Genomic DNA, 21,178 nt, shown 5'->3' with positions numbered 1-21,178 from the left:
CCTCCGAGGCAGAACACGTGCCATTTGTCGGATCTAGACTCATTTGATTATCATGTGACAGGAGCGAGGTAGGCAGTGTACTTGTACATGGTAATCAACTTCTGGCAACTTCAAATTGTATCTTTTTCTTAAGAGAGAGATGTATTTATGAGGCCCATAAATAAAATGGCACAGCAACAAAACAAGCAAACGAAGAAATGTGAAAACGTGCTGGGCATAAAATCCACAAAAATTCAAATTTGTTTTAGCCCCACGTAGGAGAGTCCCGAAACAAATGGACTGAGGCAGGTATAAAAATCCGAGTGGGGTATTCAAACAAAATTTGATATATTCATTAAATGATATTCGGCTGCTGCGGTGCCACATCACATAGTCACATCGCACATCCGTTCTCATCGCATTTGCAGTGCCAAAACTGCAGTCGAGCGTGAATCCGAGGTTCTGTTTCTGTATCTGTGACTGTGACTCCGTGAAAAAAAAGTATATTCGTTTATATTTTAGCGATTCTAGTGCGGTTCCGAAATGTAAACAAACAAATGGACTGTGCAAGCAAATGAAATATTGAAACTAAACAAGCTGGAACAGGTGTCAGTGTCGCCGTGCGGAGGTTTCATTTGACGAGTATTCCTTTCACCGATTGTATTATTTGCATTTCATTTACGTTTCCCTTTTTGTTTGCCCGGCTTCTCTCCGCTTTTTTGGTTTGTTATTTTTCCATTTTGCAGGTGTCCAGGCCAATTTGGGACCCAGAAATCAATCAGCATTCGAATCGCTCACTTATTTATCAATTGTTGTCGGCGGTTTGGCCGCCTTTGTTTTTCGGCTCTTTTGTGCCTTGAACTTGACACTTGCCACTTGGCCAGCGAACTGGGCAATGCCGTTAGGCTCTAACGCTGGCCTAAACGGATCCAATATGGCTTCAAAATGGGCCAAAATAATACTTGAAACGTTTCTAATTCCATGCTAATGACAGGGCCAACGCAAGCGGAAGTCGTGACTTGGGAAAGCTCAATTGTAGCTTATGGCCGAGAAAATGTTTCGGTTTGGCTGCGATGGGAACATGGCTAATTATGGCTAATTAGGTAAATCGACTCGTCGAACCCGTCAGCAAATGCAGTTACAAATCGACAGCGCGTGGACAATTGTAGTTGATTAGGTGCGGGAGGACTGAAATTTTAGTTGCTAATTTATAGGCACATGTATTCACTCAAAACGGCAGGGAAATTATCGCTGCCCGATCAGTTTTAAACACATTTGAACCAAGAATTTTAGAAATTGTAAGTGTTTGTGTGTCAAATGACCTCACTAGTGACGCACTTTTCCATTACATTAATTACTCTCTCATGTATGAAAGCGAAAACTTATTAACGCGTACTTTTGTATGAATTTCAAAAACAAATTTCGAGTATTTCCTAACTTACACCATTCCAGAATCATAAAGTCTAAAGATCGAAGAGCTTTCGAAATTATACAAATAATCGATCTAAGCATTGATTTTCGCTAAGGCAATGGTTATATCAGCAATTCCCGAAATCAGGTCAGCAATCATAGGTTGCCACAACATCGAGCACCCAAGGCAATCGTTAGAACTCCGAGCAAAGGCGTTTATAACTTTACTCTTATGGGCCGAGTCAACAGGCCAAATCTCGCCTCTCTGCGAGATTCAGATTCGAGTACAAGGTGTGTCACTTCCAATGCTTTTGTACTTTGCACTTTTCAGCCAGAAAAATGAAAGATACGAATGCCACAGCGTCGGCGTTTAAATAATTGCGCTGTCAAATTGCGTTAGGCGTTTATTTTGGCCTACGGAATCCTCCGCCAATCTACCAATCTCCCAATCTAGCAATATACCAATTTCGCCATGTCGCTGCGCGCAATATTTAATTATAGGCTACATTTAACACAAACTCCCCGGTTGCCTTTTGTTATTTGTTATGCATAATGAACTTACGCATGCAAAATTTATCAAATTTGCCACGCAACACGAACGCAGAATATTTCATGTCGCTTGATAGAACTTCGTACTTCGATGACACGGAAAACGGTGCGTGTAAAAAATATTTTAAATGCAATTTTCATAATTTAGACTCTTCTGCCTCTAACTGTTCGGTTGTGTTGACAAATTAATTATGTATTGACATGCGGTTTTAATGCTCACAGAGGCATACTACTTTTTTTATGCTCGGAAATGTCATTTAAAAATAGTGCGTGCGAGAAATTTAATCTGCGAAATGGTGATTAGCTGAAACTGCGATAATTAGCTGGATGTAACCCTTTAATAAATAAAATTTGTTATTATTATATTATATTTATAATTGTACAAAAACCTACTGAATAAACTCAACAGGAATAACTGAGATTATGGATCAGATCGATCGGAGATCAGTGCAAATCAGGGCTCACATATTAAGAGCTCTTCCAGGAAGTCGTGTTACCAACTCGTCGGTCCCATCCAGACCATCACGCACAGCTATCTTTGCAGGTTCCTGAGTGACGTTGGTAGGTAGCTAGGTAGCACGAAGATGCCAGGTTGCATGGCCTGGACGTATCCTTGAAGCTTGCATTTCTCGGCTGTCAACTGTTTAACTTGGCTTAACCTCCCCTGTTCCTTACCACCGCTCCCCATGGGTTTTTTGCATATTTGACTTTGACACTTCGCAGTTGCAGTTGCAGTTGCAATTGCTATTGTGTGTTGTTGCTTTCGCCCCTGTTAACATGTCCAACTGTTCGTTGTTCCGTCCGTCGGTGGGTCTGTATGTCGGTCTATATGTCTGCCTGCCAGTCGGCTGACTACAGCTCCCTGCGTCCAGCGACAATGAGCTGGGGCATTCCTCTTGAACACGCAACGTGCAATTGTCAGTGTCAAGCGTTGTGGCCACTGCAAAACTATATGCATACGTGAAATATATATATATATATATAAATATATCTGCATCTGTATCCGTAGACATTAATGTTCGAGTGGAAGATCTATGTGCAGTGCCTGGCATGTTGCAGTTGAGTCTCCCCAGCCCCTCGTGAGAATCACAATATATATAAATAGTTCATGGAAAAGTAAACACTTTAGGGGAATATATTCAAAATAGTAAAACAAATTATACATTTCTCTATAAAATCAAAATTATTTATTTCATAATTTATACTAGATACTAGAGCACTTCCACTTCGCTACTCCCTTGAAACCCCATGAATTTGACAACTTTTTTACTGGCCGCCATCAGTCAGTTGCGAGATAAACTGAGCAAATTGAGTGATGGTTCTCAGAGCGAATGAATTATTTTTGTTTTTCCCATGGCTCTGGAACAATTGCATCTTGCCCGAGCACCCCGAACACAGTCGCACAGAGTTGGCAATTCAATTTAAAGACCACGACTAGTTCATGGCCAACGCAAATTGTCGGTGGAATCCAGTTTTCCCAGCCTAATATGCCTTTTAACGAGCAAAGCTCTTCAAATGGCTGGAGGGCATCGAAAAATCGTGGTACACGCGTTTTCTGGTCATGTTTGACAACTGCCGAAAATGCAATTAACATTTGTGCCCGGTAGTTGTCAACAGTTTCACAGACAAACACGTTTTCATGCGAAAACACGCTTGCAGTCAAGGGCGGTGCTTAGAAAATTATAGTGGGATCAGTGGGGCATTGGCTATATAAAATATAGCAAATCTAATTAAAGCCAGGTTTGGTAATAGTTTAAAAGTTAGGCGTGCTTCCAAAGGGTTTCCAAAGCCCATTTGACATACTTAAACACATACTTTTTAACTAAGAGCAAATGGTTTTAATCCATCCATAAACCATCCTCGAATTCCGGGGAACCGAATGCAGATTAAAATACAAGGATAAATACATACATACATAAAATACATACATGAAATTCTTTAATAAGTGATCGGGAACGTTGTGAATCGTATCTAATCCAATCTGCACTATATCTGCGCTAACCGATGAAAATGCGAATAGGTAACTCTGTTCAGGGGTCCTCTAGGGTCTCCATTTACCCCCCTGCAACTCGGAGGGACTGCGCCACTGCCCTGGGGCGGAGGTAGTCATGCACAAACAGTTCCGGAGACAATTGCGCCGTTAGAACTGCACACAAATGAATGCCCTTTGGCACCTGTCGACATCAACCTGGTTTGTCGAAAATGTTGCATAGTTTAGTTGCACTCTGCAAAATTAGCCAATGGCCAGCTCGACTCGTCTCGCCTCGCAACTCGAAACTCTGAATTCGGCATTCCGGGGGATTCGGATTGGGGATTGGACTGGGATGGATTGGGTGGAATGGGATGTTATGGGATGAGATGCTATGGGATGGAATGGGATGGGCTGCACTGGGACGAGCAGCACATTTACCTGCATTATTTGCACGTAGATACCCAGCGGAGTGGAGGCCGACCTGGCCGACATTAATGCATAATTTTGCCAAACTATTTTGAGGTTTGTTTGCCTGGCAGGCAAACCGCACGCTGCAGCTTCAGTAGCTCCCTCCACCTCCATCTCCACCCCTCCATCTCCTCCCTCTCGCCAACCCACAACCAGGCCAATTTATTTGTCATGTCAATATTAACGTCGTGTAGCCAGAGAGTCGGCACCAAAACGCACACGGAAAAAAACCTGTGAAAACTATATTGATCAATCCAAAACCTTTACACATTTATAAAATACTTTCTTGGAAAATATCAGTTAACATCAGTCAATTACTTTGTATCTCTTGTTTCAAATGTTTCAAACAGAATATGTGACTTACAAATATTTGTTTTTTTTTAAGCTCTGTTTCCAATTTTAATTTACAATTTTTTGTTACACTGCTTAGACGTTTAGAGATCAAGAAGCAGCTCCATCTGGCTTTCGCATTCTAGCGAAACATAATTTACTGTGCCTTCGTTTTGGGATGCGGCTTTTCTTGCTGCTGGCAACGTGCCGAGCTGACAAATATTTGCAAAATCCAGGCAGCAAACTAGTTGGCAATTGTGAATTTAATTAGATTTTATCGGAGTTCGCAGTTCTCCTGCGAAACAGAGGTGAAATGGTGTGCTAATGCAGTAATGACAGTAAAATGGCAGCTTTTCTTGGGAGTGTCGGATTGGCAGACACGTAACCAATAGTTGCCGAAAGACAGATGTTAGCTCTATGATCGAGTTTTAAATATACATGTGCTTTCTCTTCAAAAAGCTGACATAGAAAACTAATGTTTCCAATTGCCAATCTGTATTAGCTTACTGGGCCTCCACCCAACTCTTCGCATTCAATTAGCCTGAACAAACGCGGGGCAAATTATAGTCTTATGATTTCCTGTCAATCTCAATGAGCGTCTCTACTGCACTACAAATGCTGCAGTAAACGAACAGCGCCTAGAAATCGTATGGGGAACAAGTAATAACCATAACAACGAACTGATTTGTTGGCCGATGAAGCGTGGCTAATTGCCGCCACTTGAATACTTTAAAGTGAAAACTTGTCGCCTGCTAATGAAGTCATCAACCAGATTGCAGACTATGTAAAGCGGCAGTCGAAATTGCTTTTCACATTCCCATACTCATTCCCATTCCCAATCCCATTCCCAATCCCATTCCCATTCCCTATTGGACCTGACATAACAATGGCAAGAGGGCGCCTTTTGGCCAGGCTAAGATCGCCTCGAAGGCGCAGCCTGTTGCCATGTTCAACTTTTTACTTCTTGCGATTTTTCAACGCCTTTGCCGCAAGATTTATGACCGCACAATGCGTGACCGACTGGCGGGAAAAACAAGGAGTGGCCGTCGCTCTTAGGCGGGGCACACTGTGGGGCGAGTGAGGCGAGTGGGGCAAGCACCTTTCTTCCTTGTTAATTTCGAACGAAATAAGAGTTGTCGTGTTAAAAAATGTGTTCAATCAATATTTTGATTGCGTGCAATTTCTTTGCAATGCAGCCGAAAACGAAGAAAGGCAATCCTTACAAATGAATCGAGTTAATCAGGCATCGAGGAATGCAACTGGAAAGACTCTCAACTACGGTGCCCACTTATGTATCACTCACTTACTTTTGTAGTGCATTATAGCGATTGCTGGGAAATGGAAAATAATTGGAGTAATAGTAAGACCATAAGCCATACAACCAATTAATAACGCGAAAGGTACTCAGGAGAGCAGTAAATCAATTTTGTAACAGGCATTAGATAGCTACTTTATTGTTTATTATGTCCTGTGATTACTTGTTTGGTTTTTTGTTTATTTTTGTCATAACTTATGGACAAGATTTTTGCAACGTCTTAGTCATTCGCTTAAAAGGAAAACAGCATTTCGGCCAATCCCCAATCCGTATGTCTAATTACTCAGTTCGCGCAACTCAGAATTTAGAATTCAGAATTCCTCGAATTGTAAATTGTGTCACTCCATCTATTCGCGCATAGAATTGCGTGGGCATCCGCCTGGATTTCGTCAAATCTCTGGCGAATATTTTATGCTAAACAGGCTAAAATGGAAACTTTAGAGCGCAGCTGCGAACTCAGATGCAGATGCAGATGGATGGGAAATGGCCAAGCCATGCAACCGGAGGCGGTTGCACATGTGGGTGGCTTGACTGTGCCATCAGACCATCACACCATCGTCGTCGTCATCATCAGCAGCATTGTAATCTGCGGTACGATCATCATCGTCATTGAGATTTATGTTTGTGTTTATGCTGCTGCCGGTTGACATTTCCGCTGCGCTTCTTCAATCAAAAGGCGAGGAGCGCAGAAGTGATATAAAACAAAATCTGCACGTACCAAAAAGTAATACAAGACCATCGTATCTGGACAGAGTGACGAGTGACAGTGTGAACCAAAGTGGCAAACAATAAAATGCAAGTCGGGCGAGGCGATAAATGATAAGGCACGTCTGCCTCTGCTGATTGCAGTTCCAGTTGGACGGCACTTTGTGTTCAAGTTGAAGTTGAAGCTGAAGTTGCAGTCAGCCCAGTTGGGTCCTAATGAATGGGCCTCTGGCCCACTTGGTGTTCGAGTGGAGGAGTGGCCAGGATTGCAGGGAAATGACGTGCTGCAGCCATTGTGCGTCTTCAACTGATTGAGTGGACGGCTATCTATTGAGCCGAGTTCCTTTGAAGGAGCCTCTTTACCCGGGTAAATCATTCACGTGCAATTAATTAAGCCATTTGGTTCAGTTCAGCTGGAATTGAGGGACCACGTTGCTTTATATTGGATGGAAAATGTTTGAAAGGACTTGCAGTAACAGCTCGCTTAAATGCGCTAATAGATTTCCGACCACAAGCTAACTCAAATCAATGCAAGGCTTTTCTGCACAGCAACCACAAATTATACATATATTAGCAGCAATTTACCTAACTTTACTTTTATGATGCACTTTTTAGCTAAAACCAACCTTCAACCATAATGGCAAACATTTGAGTTTTTGAAGAGTTTCCGCCTGATTCGCAGTCGTTTGTCTTATCTGATTTTCGAGCTACCATCGAATGTCTTCTTATTCTTTCTAGTCTTTATTGAACGTGTTTTGATTGCCGGTTAGCTGAGCTACCTAAAAAGTAACTTCCTCGCCGGAGTCCTATATATAATTAATGTGAATTTCGCCCACGAAGTTGGCCAATGTTTCGCCCCCGGCGCACCAGTAAAAACCGAAAAAGAATCCGAGCAAAACTGCTGTTGACTGAAGTTCGCCGACCATCGACCATCGAGGGGCCCTCTAACAAGCCCAACGAAAACCCGAAACGAAATAACCCCCAGCCAAAATAAATGAAATCAATAATTTGTTTACTTTTGTCAAGAAATTTGTTGTGGCCACCCAGGAAACACTATAGGGAGTCAAGAGATTGTGATCGAATGAGCTGAATATTGAACAAAAATGATCCGAGTATTCTGAACACTTTAATAACCATAAAACAAATAAACAGTTATAAATAAATAAAATTAATAACCATTAAATAAGCTAAACTGAAACCATTAATTAAGCATAATTCATACCTCTGTTAAGCCACCCTTTCAGTATAACTCGTGATGCCTTACAGCCCTGTATGCCCGAACTACAGGGTACATCCGATTTGGTTCACACACTGCCCAGAGCAAGAAGGCGATACATTCGCAGCCGTGCTAATTTGTAGCGCCCATTTCCGTTCTTTATGTGTCGGCGGGTCCTCCGCGGATCCTTTGGATCCTCCGACTCGCGCTGTGCGGTCCACGAAAGATGTTCTTTATTGATGCCCCACAATTAGCACGCCGCAAGAGCCAACCGCTGTCGGATTCAGATTCGTATTCGGATTCGGATTCCGGTCGTAAACAAAGCTTAACGCCCTTTAACCAGACGATACTCGAAACAAAGTACACAAACCGCAAATAAACCAGCGACCTTGACTGCAGACCAATAATGGGCGAGTGTGAGGTGGCCAGCCATGTGGATGACCACCAACTGGCCACCAACTGCAGCCAAACTGAGTCACCTTTGAGCACGGAACCGGTTTACCATTTAACATTCGGTCGGGACGAAAAAGGTTCTTTGAACCTAACCGTTCTGAATTCGTTGATGGATTTATTTTGTGTTTAATGCGGCCGATTGTCGAGTAACGCGTGCCGTTTTTCGAAACTCACTTCAGAGGAAGCGCTTGAAGCCAGTTGACACAACTAATGGGCTGCGTTAATGATGAGATATTAAAAGAATGTTTGGGTAGTATCTCCGTGAAATCTCCATCGAGTATGGGACAGTCTCATATAAAGCTCCTCCAATGAAGTTATATAGACATCAAACGCAGTTTAGCGATAGCACGAGTTTCAGAGATGATGCCCTATTCAGCACACTACAGATTATGCAGAATCCCGTTAAGACTTGAATTATATATATTTAATTGGCAATTTAAGAGCATTGCACACTCTGAAATAATTTATTCACATCTACCCAATTTGCCTGCTCCCTTCATTAATAACTCAAGCTCTAAAGTGTTTACGCTCCTAATGATGATAAATGCATTACTTTCAAATTAGTACTGAATTATTTTCGAAGTACTAGACTTTCAACTTAACACTCACAGCCCAAACTAATAAGGACTGCAATTAGTTTTTGGGCTGGCCCTAGCCACTGACCCACTAATAGAGGTTTGGGCTGCCTCCATCTAATTGGCAAACGCAATTTATGGCATCGAAAAATACTTTCCTCGCCTTTGTGGCCACCAGCTTGTGTCGGCAATAATTGGGAACAATCGGGCTTAGAGCAATGTTTGCCGTGTGCAAATTGGACAAATGTGTTGCGGAAGTTGTTAGGAGGGGTCCAAAACACGAGGCACAGAATTCCATTTGCCATTCCATTGAGTAGCAAATCGGAAACAGACAAAACCAACTGACAAGCCTGTGTTTCGGCCAAGTTTCGCCTTTGGCATTAATGGGTAACTAACGTGACAATGCGCTCCGACGATTAGCAAGAGGTTTTTTATTTGGTCTTCTGTCCAATTTAAATTTCTCTTTGCTCAGGCGAAACTAGACATGAAAAAGTTCGCTTGAAAAAATGTTGTAGCAAAGTTAGCTGCGATAAACTTTTTTGGCAAACCATTGTAATTACCCTGCAAAACTCTATTAATACAAAACAAAATGATTTCCCTTTTTCTTAGATTGGCAAACATTTCTTAGGTAGCCCTAAATATATAATAATAGTTTCAATTGTTTAAAAAAAAGACTCAAACATTTGCTGTTAATAGCTCACAATAAACAGCATTAATATATACCACAAACATATTTTATTAAAAACTGCAAAAAAGTACGTTTCCTTTTTGTTGACATATGGTGTTTCAGAAGTTAACATCTTTCAGGATTAATTTCAGTTCCCCGTAACTTCAGCTTGGCATGCTGGATCACACTTGTTCGGCCTTATAACGTGGAAGTCTCAATTAATCCAATTCCTCAGCCAGTTTGGAACACATGACGCACACGATGACTCACCTCCGAGCAACTCCAGCTTTGCTGCCACAGCCACAGCCACTGCCACTGCCACTTTGCAACTTCATTGGCCCGCGGGCCAAAGTCCACAGGCCGTTGCAACAGCCGTTTGTCTCGTGGCTGCGGCTTCAACATTTATCCGGCTAGACAAAAGCCTAATTCCGTCTGGCCAACCAGCTGTCAGCTGTGCAGCACATAGGTGGGTGGGTGTGTGGGAAAGTAACCCCCACTAAATAGAGACGGATCCGGCGGCCTGACGAAAATTAAATTTAATACTTGCCAGCCAGTAACCCGCCCGAATCTTGTTAAATTAATAAACTTCCAAGTCACTGTGACAGCTTGTTGCAGGGGCAAGTCGGGCTCAATTAAACGCTCAATTTGGTGGCTTAGGCTTGGATTTAAGCCGCGGTATTAGCCATCCACGGATGATGATGAATCGCCAGCCGTGGCCTAAGCTCATCGCTGTGTCAGTGATAAATAAAAGCTCATTAGTTGGCCAAAACTTTCGGCCAGATATCTTCCTACAAAAAATAAAAAAACCGGGTAATCGGACAATCTTGACAGATAGCCAGCCATTGACTTTTCGTATTCCTAGTAAGCCCAGCGGGAAGCTCTACAAAATCACGTTAACTGCACACAAAATCTGGCCAAAAACCACCCAAGAGGAGATCTCTTGGGGGGATTAGTTCAACGAAATTTAATAAGCCCCTGCCTCAACAAAGGTCAATAGCAATAATTATGTAATTTGTAGCTGGAATGGGCATTTTATTGTCAACCTCCGAGGGGCAACCATTCACGGCGACAATAAGGGGCAATAGAATGACAATAAACTTGGCCGACAATACAGGCAAATGGGATTGAAAAGGTAATTTTATGTACGAAGAGCACTTTCAGAGTGGAATCGGCGGCAGTGGCTGCGATATGTGGCACTAAGAGGGGCTAGGGTCCAACTAAAGGTTTTTTAATAAGGTAATTGAGTTTGTAAATTGATTGCATTAATATTACTTCATTATATGATTTTATTATAATGTATACGCGCGATGGCCATTTAAAGAATGTTAAAGTGAAACCGACTCCGCTTCTTCCGATTTCATATCGCTGAAATCCTAATTGACCTACCGACCTCCATGGTCTTTCTTGCACTCACATTCTTTTCACTACCTTTTTAAAGACCACCTTCATTCACACCGATTGCAGTGGAACAGTAGGACGGGGCCCCCGTGGCTCACACTACGCCACTGGTCCGGCGCAGCTGTGCCCCGGTTTTAGCCGGAATAGATGGGCACGTAGCCGAAGTTTTGCCGCACACGCCTAGCCACAAAGGCCAAAAATTACCTATGGATGTACATGTGGATGTGCGTATGTATGTGGGTAAAAAGGTGAGCCGAAAGGAGGCACACATGTATGTATGTACATATATCGGTATATAGGCTCACAATAGGCAGGGAAAGTCGTAAAAATGACGTGGCTAACAGGACGCAAAGGGCGGAGATCGAGGACGATAGGCTAACAAGGGGCGTGGCAATCGCGCCTGCCAGCGGCTTTCGGGTTTTCCTTCACCTTTTGACAGTTGTGTCATGATAATTAGTTTTGGCCTGGTCGGGGGTGTCATGCCTTCTTTTTTATGGCTCCTCGCATTGTTTATGATGATTTGATGTTAATTTAACGTAAAATTGATAAATATCTTGGTTAGAAGAGAGGGGGAGCACGGGGGAATGGCTCAAACATTTTCATTTACCTCTTCAGTTTTTCGGGTTTCTGGCTGCTGTTGTGTGTTAGCCACTTGAGGTTACTTGACCTGCATACGTCGATGGCACAAAATGGTTTTCATTCCTCTTGTTTGTTTTTAAGTTTGGATATTTCAGCTCTTTTTGGTTGAGCTTAATTGGAGCAGCGAAAAAACAAAGACGCTTGAACGAAATTTTTAATTGATATCATCTATTGCGGAATTCGCGCACAAATATGAATGTACGATGTGCACATTTAAGGCAATCAACGTTCGCAATTAAACAAATGAAATGAATTTTTCCTTTTCAAGCTTGAGAAATCATCGGTAAGATTTGCATGAAGTCAGCACTGTACACTGGCAGAAAACTCGCGCTCAGGCCCTAATTGGGGTTCGTTTTAAACGTCATTTTGCACTCTGGATTGGCCAATCATCTGCTTTTGATTAGCAATCAATTTTATTAGCTTGTTTTTATTCAGTTCCCGCGAAAAGTAACCGAGTTCGAAGGGATCTACGAACGCGACGCTGCCAAACGACGAAAAACACAACTGTGTCGAGCAACAGTTGGTTGTCTACTGACTCGTAACCGGCAAAAGATCGGTTCTTCGGCTGACTTCGGCTTCGACTTCGGCTCAAACGTTCGATTGTTTTGGGTCGGCTCATCTGTTTTTGCCTTTGTTTTGTTTGTCATCGAACGATCGCACAGCTGTTTAATCAACAGCAACATTTTGCAGACAGGTTTGGGAATGTTGCCAGACTGGGGATCGCTGGGAAAGGTTGCCAGGGAAATGTTGCAGACAGTGCTGACCGTTTCGGTGGGATTTCCACAAGGCATGAAAAAATGCTTATTTTGCTTATTATTATTAGATTATGGTTATTTTCAAGAAAAAGTATCTAGTTTGAGATTTTTCCTTTCTTGCGTACGCGACTTTCATATCTTTACTAATATCTTTTTAGTTTTTCGAAAGTCCTGCAACAAAGTCCCAACAAATTGTAGTTAATTTCTCAGCAACATGTTGCCCAACAAAATTGATACCAGCTGGATTGTATTTGTTGTTGTTTTCGAGCCCAGACATAAACACATTTCAGTTCTTCAATTTTGATTTCATTTTTTTGACAGTTGTGGGGGTGTGTGGGAGAGGGACAGCACTCTACTGTCTGCTACATCGTTCTGGGGGCAATGAGTAAACAAATTTTAAATGGAATTTTCAATAAGTCATCAAAGAGGTACGCATGAACATACATATATGTATGTGCATGTGTATATCTTTGTCTTGATGGATCACCTCTTGTTTTTGTTCTCCTGAATGGACTCGTAAACTCCGACACAGTCCCCAAGTCTCCAAGAATCTTAGCGATCGCAAGCGCAGTTCCCTCAATGAATTCCCCATCGAACCATCAACGAGTTCAATAGTATCATAAATTATAATTGCAAAAACGTGCAAGACAATGTCAAAAGAACAGAGCCGAATTAAAAAGTGGGCCAGTTGTCTGTGCAATTCGGTCTTTTCAGTTGAGTTTTACATGGCACAGCGAACTTGCGAGTCAACTGGCAATTAAAGAACCACAACCACCGCCGAATGAATGGCAAAACTGGCAGTCGATAAATCTATATGGTAATCACGAACTGGTCGCATCGCCAAATATAAGACAAATAAAAGATGGTTGGACTTTAACAATACACTATTCAACTATTCAAATATACATATTTAGTTTTCAGTGTTTTGATAACAATATAGAAAAGGTTTATAGATATGTTCCTCATCAAAAATCTTGCAAAAAATTTAAATGTCACGTAATTAAAACATATGTAGGTTTAAAGAGAAGTTAGATTTGGAAAATAGTTTCGTATAGTATTCTATTTATACATCCTTATTTATACCTCATTTATTTCTCATACCATTGTTTATTTGTTTGAGTGAACTCGCTAAATATCAAAGTCCCAACCTTACCTTCAATTGCAAGATCTCCCAACAATTGTGACATGCTGGTTTCCAAGATCATTCCGCAGATCGTGAAGATCCCTTGTAACCCCAGCGATGCCAAACCTCAGTCATGTGGGTGGCTATTCCACAAAATCCAATGATAAATCCGATGATAAATTGCAATGAACTTCTCGCTGTGGCCTCCAAAAATGATGTCAACAAGAAGTTCGCTGCACATAAATTTGGAGAGAAGAGGCCACAGTTAAAAAAATCGGGGGCCGAACTGAAAGCCAGAAATATGTCGGCTGGGTCAACCTGTAGGCAAAGAGCAAAGTCTGCCAAGTGTATGTATATATAAGTATTTGTAGAGGCCTTTGGAAGTCTGCATCTCTGTCTAAATTTAGATAGATCATCTTGCAGAGCACTCGAAATGAGGTCGATGCTATGTTCCGCCTTTTTGAAGTCGTTTTTGGGGAGGAACCAGTGCAATTAGAGGAGCATCAGAGGCACCCAAATCGACTGTGGGGCCCGTGTCTAATTAAGTGCGTGAATCTTGGCAAGAGTTGCTCACGAAAAAAGCGGACCAAAAATAGAAATGTATTTCCACACATTACACATTTTGGACTTGGGCCAAAACTTTGAGCAGTTTAGCCAGCCAATTGAAGTGTAATTCACTTCCGCTTTTGTTTGTTGACCAAACAACCAGTTGGGAAGCCAGAGCCCAAACCATAACCGCAGCGAAAACAAAATCCAGACGGACCGGACTGGATCGGACCAGACCAAGGACCATGGCCATGTCCATTTCACCATTTCCCCATTTCTCCATTTCCATGTCCATGTCAACTGGCCCAGCAGGCGACAACGGGCAAACATCTGTCCAAGTCCAGTTATCAGTGGAGCTAATTCCCCGACTGGTCGGGGTCCTTGGTCCGATTTCGTTACTGGGTATGGACCTGGGAACTGGTAACTGGGAACTGGGATCTCGGCTCTGAATTCTGCACTCTGCACTCCCCCAATGACAATTACCGAGTACGACCACAGCTAAGTACCAGACAGGGGATTTCCCGCCGCACTCCCCTTGTGAGCTGGTGGAAAAGCTAAACAAAGTTCTCGAACACACAGAAACAGAGAAACACACACGACCGAAGGGGGATTTACATTTGTAATTAGAAAGCTTTGGCGAAACTTTGACGAATGAACAGCCAAAAAACGAACACAGAAAATCCATCAAATGAACTGCGAAGTGCGCTCCTAATATACCCTTAAAATAAATAAAACACATAAATACAAGGGTCGAGTATTTGTGCTATTGTTAAGCAATTGTATTAGTATGGTCCGGACTATTTAGTACCTGGATGTATTTTTGTTTTGCTTGTAAATAAATATATAATCAGTCAAAATACTAATAACTACTAGTTCAAAAATCCAATTTAAATGAGGCTTAATGAGAAGGAAAACAAAAAACACTTATCAAAAAACATATTTTGAGCAATTAAAATGTTTTCTGTGTCAAACTTTTTCGTTTTAAGCGTTATGCTTCTAAATGCTGGTAGTGCCACATGCAGCATCCAAACGCAATTTGGAAACTTTCAGTCGCCAACTTGAATACTGCAGTTAATGTCTCTAATTTGCTGCAAGAGCACTTCAGGGCAACAGGACAAACTAATGAAATAATGTTGTGGCCTTATAGTTTTCGAGATGGCTCAATTGGCCAACCCCCGGCTTACATGGCGTATGATGAACAAACTTGCCAAGGGAATCAAGAGCACTTGTTCTGTTGACCAATAACTCCCAATGGCATATGGGAGCCGCTTAAAGTAGGCTTACAGTTGTAATTTCTAAGTGAAAAGAATTGGCATTTAAGTGGCGGGATAGCTAAAGTTTAGTGCGGCAACTGTACTTGAAAGTTTCCCTGACCGGATCACGTGCCGCGACTAATTTATGCAACAGAAGGCGCAGCCATTGATTGGTTGCCCCACCCACGAGGCACCCAGTTTTCCACCTACTATTCCACCCATCTCCCAGGCTTTTCTTCTTGTACAACTTAATTTGCGAGCCGGAATTTATGGATGCTGCACGTGCAAAAGGGCCTGAGTTGGCCTCCCAGAAAGTTTTTTACCGCCTGATTTGTGGTAACAAAACTTTTTTGTTATTCTTTATTTTTCCTTTTTTTTTGCCTATTTTGCCTTTGCCACCCAATTGTGAATTGCAGAACACAGAAAAAAGCGCAGTTGAATTTGTATTTTATTTTCTTAACCCGCTGAGGAAGATTGTGCAAGCCGAAGTCGACTATATTTAGCCAATTGAAATGTACACAGAAAAGCTTAGCCCCGACCAGCAATTGTGGCATTGTAAACTTTAATGTGGAGCCATAAAAACTATGCATTGTTTACCATGGAAACGGTGCAGGGAAACGAAGGAGAAAATGGTATATGGTATACGGTATCTGGGCTACGAGAGGAATTTCCCTAAAAATAAATCCAAGTCTGCTGCATTAATGAACTTCAATTTGGGGCCAGATGCCGCATCCTCGATGCGGCAGGGGAAAGCGGTAGAGGAATCCGTATCCCCATCCTTAGTTACCTGCCACCTAAGCAGATTTCATTTTAGATAGAGCAGACGTAAGCTTTTCCATTGAACTACGAGCATTGAACAGGAGCACAGACAGGTGAGGAGACGGGAAAGCCATCGAAAGAGGTTTACGGAACGGTAACCAATGGTGGAAATTGGGCTGCACCAATTTTTATGCATTTGCATTTATCTTAAGTGGACCTCGACATGTAAACTGATGCGAGCAGTAATTTTTTAAAAAGATCGAGTCTGATTGGGCATCAGGAATTTATTTCGGCTTTTATTGATCCATGCAGAAACCGTTTATTTCACTAATATACCCTTTGTTTTTCGCAAAGCTCTTAAGCTAGTAAAAATCTGTATCTAAGCCACAAGATGATTTTTCATTTTAGCCGTCCATCTGAATATTTGATATTTATTCCTTGCATAATCACTTAACTTTTAAGCACCTAAATCGATTTAAGACGAAACGAAAACCTCAACCTCTCGAATCGCACTTCAATCAGGGCATTTATCTGAAGCAACAATGGCTCGTCTTCTGCGAGGGGCAAATCAGTCAAGCGCATTAAATTGAGCTATTGTTTTAGTTTAATTACATAATAATTGCCTGTGCGTTGTTATTCATGTTTGCTTGCTGCTAATAACTGCAAGCAGCTTATGGGAAAAACCCACAACAACTCCAGCAAAGCGTAGTCAATGCACGAAGAATGGCTTCAACAGAAGCTTTTGGCCTGCACAGGACAGGATGAAAGGACAAAGGACCAAGACGGGCAATTATGTAAGACACAGCATGTGCTTATTTTGATTTAATTTGCCATTTAAGACTCCGCCCGTCCGTTATTTACATACTTGATTGGGAAAATCTTTATGTGCGAGCTCGTATGTACTATTTTACCTTTTCGACTTGCAGCACCCACATGTTCCCTTTGTTTAGCTTGAGAGTGGAAATCAAATTAGTAGCGCTGTAAAATTCATTTGAGTAAATTTGCACAAATTGCTCTTTGTAACAGCAGTGACTCAGCTGAAGGCAGGACTTTAAGGACAAAGTGAAGAGTTTGGAAGCAAATTCTTTAAGTCCCATATTCCTGCTGCAGAAAAATCTAAATGTTGGATGTGACCAATGACAATTATTTGGCTTATATGAAAATAGATCTTTAATTCCACGAGTTCTCTTACAGAGGAAATAAATTAAACTAAAATTAAACGACCAAAGACTGGCTACTAAAGCCGGTCAGTTTTGGAATGGAAAACAGCAAGAGCATTCGTACACAAACTATTTTAACGACTCTGTTAACTCTTTCGTGTTAATAGAAGTGCAGTTCAAACTGCGCTTCAGTTTTCGCGAACTTTAAGCCACCGCTCTAACCCTTTCGCCTTTAACTCGATTTCTGCGGCCTTTAATTTGGATGCCAGGAAACTTTGGCTTTCGGGTTTTCTCCTACGCGTTGGCAAGTGCCGTCGCTAAAGTTGACTTTGAACACTTTTACGTTTCGCTGATTTTTCAAGAGTTTCGTTTTCCTTTTTTTATTTTTCGCTGCGGCTCTAGCCACATTTGACTCCAGCCCGGATCCTTCGGCTCTTTCAGATGCTCCCTGTTCCTTCGTCGTCACTCATTAGAAAAACGTTGCGAAAGTCGAAAAAAATGTGCACTACGTGTTGCAGGGGCGAAAAAACGGCAATGAAAACCCTCATGTAAAGTTTGCACTGGCAAAAAGTAAGCTGGCTCGCAAAAAAGGTGGAGATGGTTGAGAAAAGACCAGGAAAAGTTTATTACAAAGTTTGGACTGAAACACGCGCCAAAGAAAGGAGAACGCAAACTAAAGTTTAATATTTGATTTAAAAGTTGATAAAATTTACTTTAGTCTGCACTCAATGCACTCAGCACGGTGTTATTTGTTTTTATTGAATTTGTTCAAATGTGTCTTGGCCAGATTCCCTTGTTCTTCGTCCTGTTTTTCGTTCTTTCCTCGAGGTTTTTCCTTTTGGCAGCGCTGCACCTGGTTTGCGTCCCGGCTACCACGTGGATTTCTCATTTCGCCATGCAAATATGAAAAGCAAATGGGGAAATAAAAGAAGAGAAGTCGCCGGTTCGCAACAAAAAATGGCCTGAAAATGGGAAAATTTTCAAATGCATTGTTTGCTGGCTTTGGAACGGAAAACACGAATAGTGCGATGAAGCGGGACAGCGCATGGCCATTGTTTTGAGTCCAGGATATTAAGGCAGTGGCGGGGTTGCAAAGGGGTCACACAACAGGTATAAAACCACGGGGGGCTCTAGTTAGGGTAATGAATGATGAAGTTGTAAGGACAGGATCAATGGAAACCACATGTCAGAACTAGCATTTTGCAATCAATGGAAATTGGTTACATTTTCAAATGGGGCAAGAATGGTTCATAAAATTAAAAAAAATTATTCGTTTTATGCAATTAAAACAAATTTACAGAGGTTAATCTTGACTTACACTTTTAACACCAGTTGGTATAGGATTCAAATGAAGAGATTGCACTCACAACTCACTTTAATAAGTTGCACATACATTAATAGCTAAGCAAATGCGACAACATTTTAACAGAGGTGGTTTTAATTTGGGAATTTCATTTTGACATGCAAATATATTTTCGTATTTTCCGGTACCGCCAGCAGTTATTTGCATTTGCAATTCGATGCGGAACGAGTTTGCCATTCACCACACAATCATAAACTTGCACCTAAACGTATAAACGTTCCCCCGACCATCTAAAAAACACACAAAATTCGCATGCTACCTACTAATTTTGGATATATTTTTTATTGCATTCTTTTATTCGTCTATATTTGAACGGCAAATTGGCAAATTGAGTTTGTTAGTCCAAGCTCCTGCTCGTCAACTATATGGAAGTGTATATATACTCGTACAGAGAAATGCAATGCATTGCATGGCTTCGAGCTTCTTCATCTCAAATAAACCCAATTTGGCGCCCATGTCACATACGTCAACGCGACTCGGTCACGCCCACTTTTGGGGCAAGTTCGCTGGCAATTTGTCAGCTATTTTTCCACGTTTTTTGTTTCTTTTTCTTATTTCTTTTTTGCTTTCGGATTTTGTTTTTTCGATTCTTATATTTTCTTAGCTGCATCACGTGCCACAACGGCGCACGTTTAGCTGAGCTTATCATTTTCTCAAAGACTTTGTCTCCTGGCATCTCTAACTCGCAGTCCCTGGCGCCTGTTTAATATGCAAAACGTCAACTAACCAAAAACTGACAAAGTTGAAATAAATTTTTATTTCATGGACCCGCTTTCAGTCTCTGTTTATATATCGGCAATGAACTTGCCGCAGAATCAGCGCAAACCGACGAAAATATGCCAAAGCCTTAGGGAGTCTTTGCTCCTGAAAAGCTGAAAGAGCCTAGCGAAAGCTTTTTTGGGCAATCTTCTCACGTAGCAGACAGAAAAGTAAAGGAGAAAAACCAGGAAAAATTCACAGTTGGGAGGCATCCTTGTGGAGCCCAAAAAACCAAAACTTTTTAATTTTAATTTTAATTTTAATTTCATAACTGCAGCGAAGTGCAGCCATCGCTGCTGCAGATTCGAAATCGTTGTCATCAACCCAATTCAATCAGAGGAAACGGTGGAGCAACTGGCACCTGGTGCCAAATTGCTTAGTGCGGCGGAAATCATCATTTTCCAACTCGTAACTGAATTGTGGAGCTGCCGCCGCAGCACGGATGAAAAAGTTTGTCATACGCCCCGTGGTACAGCCAACACGGCGGATGACGGATCCACCTTTCAAATGCACACCGCACTCAAAGCGGGCGAGCGTGTGTATGTGGAATATTTTCACGTTGAACCGGCATTTGCATATGCCGGATAATGGTCTGGCTTTAGTCGCTTTCCCTCTGTTTTACCATTTCACCATTTTTCCATTTCCATTTGGTTTTTTTGGTCGTGTGAAAAACAATTAACGCAAAAAATGGGAGTGACTCATGAGCCTTTGCGGATGAAATAATCAACGCTTAGATTTTTCCACGTTTCCAGGGACATTTCAGTGGTGCGGTAAATGAGCAAAATTCCAAAGAAAATCAGCTAGTCATTGCCTAATGGAAGTTTTTCCTGCAGTTAACATTTAATTCAAATTATTCTAGATGGTTGGAGAGGTCTTCTCGTTGAGCAAGACGTGCAAATATATTGATTATCCAAGGTTTGCCCCTCCACTGGTAAAAGTGTGGAATTCTTCTTTGGAGTTTGATATCAACTTACCATTTGCTGTTGATTCTTTGGCTTCTTGACCAAATCGGGCACCTTGAAGCTGGTAACTGCCTCGATAACCTCGGCGAGAAGGAGACCATCTCGACAGTCGGCGGAGAGATCTGTGACTTTTCTTTTCGATTTGGCACGTTCCAAGTAATAGTTCGCCCAGTCTGTGTATATCTAAAAGGAGATGAAAACATATGAATTTAAATGTTCTATAAACGGCAACCTAATGGTGCATTGAAGTTGTAATTATGACGAGCCATCCCAGCTGTCCCCTGGTGCTGCACAAAATTGCAGTCTTTTAGCAATTTGGCTATCAGGATATCATTAGCAATCCTGCCTTTCGGCCAACAGCAACATATGCACAAGGAGTTGAGCAAACAAATTAAAATTGAAGACATTTCCTCCCAGAGAGCCCTTGGAAGTCGTTAAGAAAATCTGTGCAACAATTTTGGCTAAACGAAAAATCCTCTTTATTTCTTGGCCGTTCTAGTGGCCTTATCCTCATCCTCGTCCTGAGCCCGTTTCCACCTCCCTTCCCCCGCAATGTCCTGCAAGTTTCATTTGTTGTCTTTGGTCGTCCTTGGCCCGGTATATCCTTCATCCGTCTGACTTCCTAAATTCGGTTACATAAATTTAACTACAAGGAATACAAGTTATGTGAATAATGCCGGACGGGTGTTAGGTCTTAATGGGCTATTTATTTTAAAAGTCTGATGTCAGATAAGAAAGCAAATTTAAACGACTTTGCTATGTATTGGTAAGCTACAATTATTAAAAAAAAAATATATTGCAAATTAAAGCTGCATTTAAGTT

General features: G+C 41.7%; 1 protein-coding gene and 1 long non-coding RNA gene across 8 annotated transcripts in view; both read right to left on the bottom strand.

The window, feature by feature from the left end:
* The window catches only part of LOC6529772 (protein sickie), a 169,403-nt gene that overhangs the window by 80,159 nt on the left and 68,066 nt on the right, over window positions 1-21,178 (bottom strand). For all 7 annotated transcript variants that reach the window (XM_015196934.2, XM_015196940.2, XM_039373006.2 and 4 more), the window contains one exon: window positions 20,369-20,539. In XM_015196934.2, coding sequence (XP_015052420.1) covers window positions 20,369-20,539 — 171 coding nt within the window. The remainder of the gene's footprint in view (window positions 1-20,368; window positions 20,540-21,178) is intronic.
* LOC120321176 lies at window positions 17,874-20,362 on the bottom strand. Its single transcript, XR_005560766.1, has 2 exons — window positions 18,591-20,362; window positions 17,874-18,234 (listed from the first exon to the last, which is right to left on the bottom strand). It is a non-coding gene; the product is annotated as an uncharacterized LOC120321176 (long non-coding RNA).

This window comes from Drosophila yakuba, chromosome 2R (assembly GCF_016746365.2).
Source record: "Drosophila yakuba strain Tai18E2 chromosome 2R, Prin_Dyak_Tai18E2_2.1, whole genome shotgun sequence".
Lineage (NCBI taxonomy): Eukaryota > Metazoa > Arthropoda > Insecta > Diptera > Drosophilidae > Drosophila > Drosophila yakuba.
The sequence above is the reverse complement of the archived record's forward strand: the minus strand, read 5'-3'. Positions and strand labels throughout refer to the sequence as shown.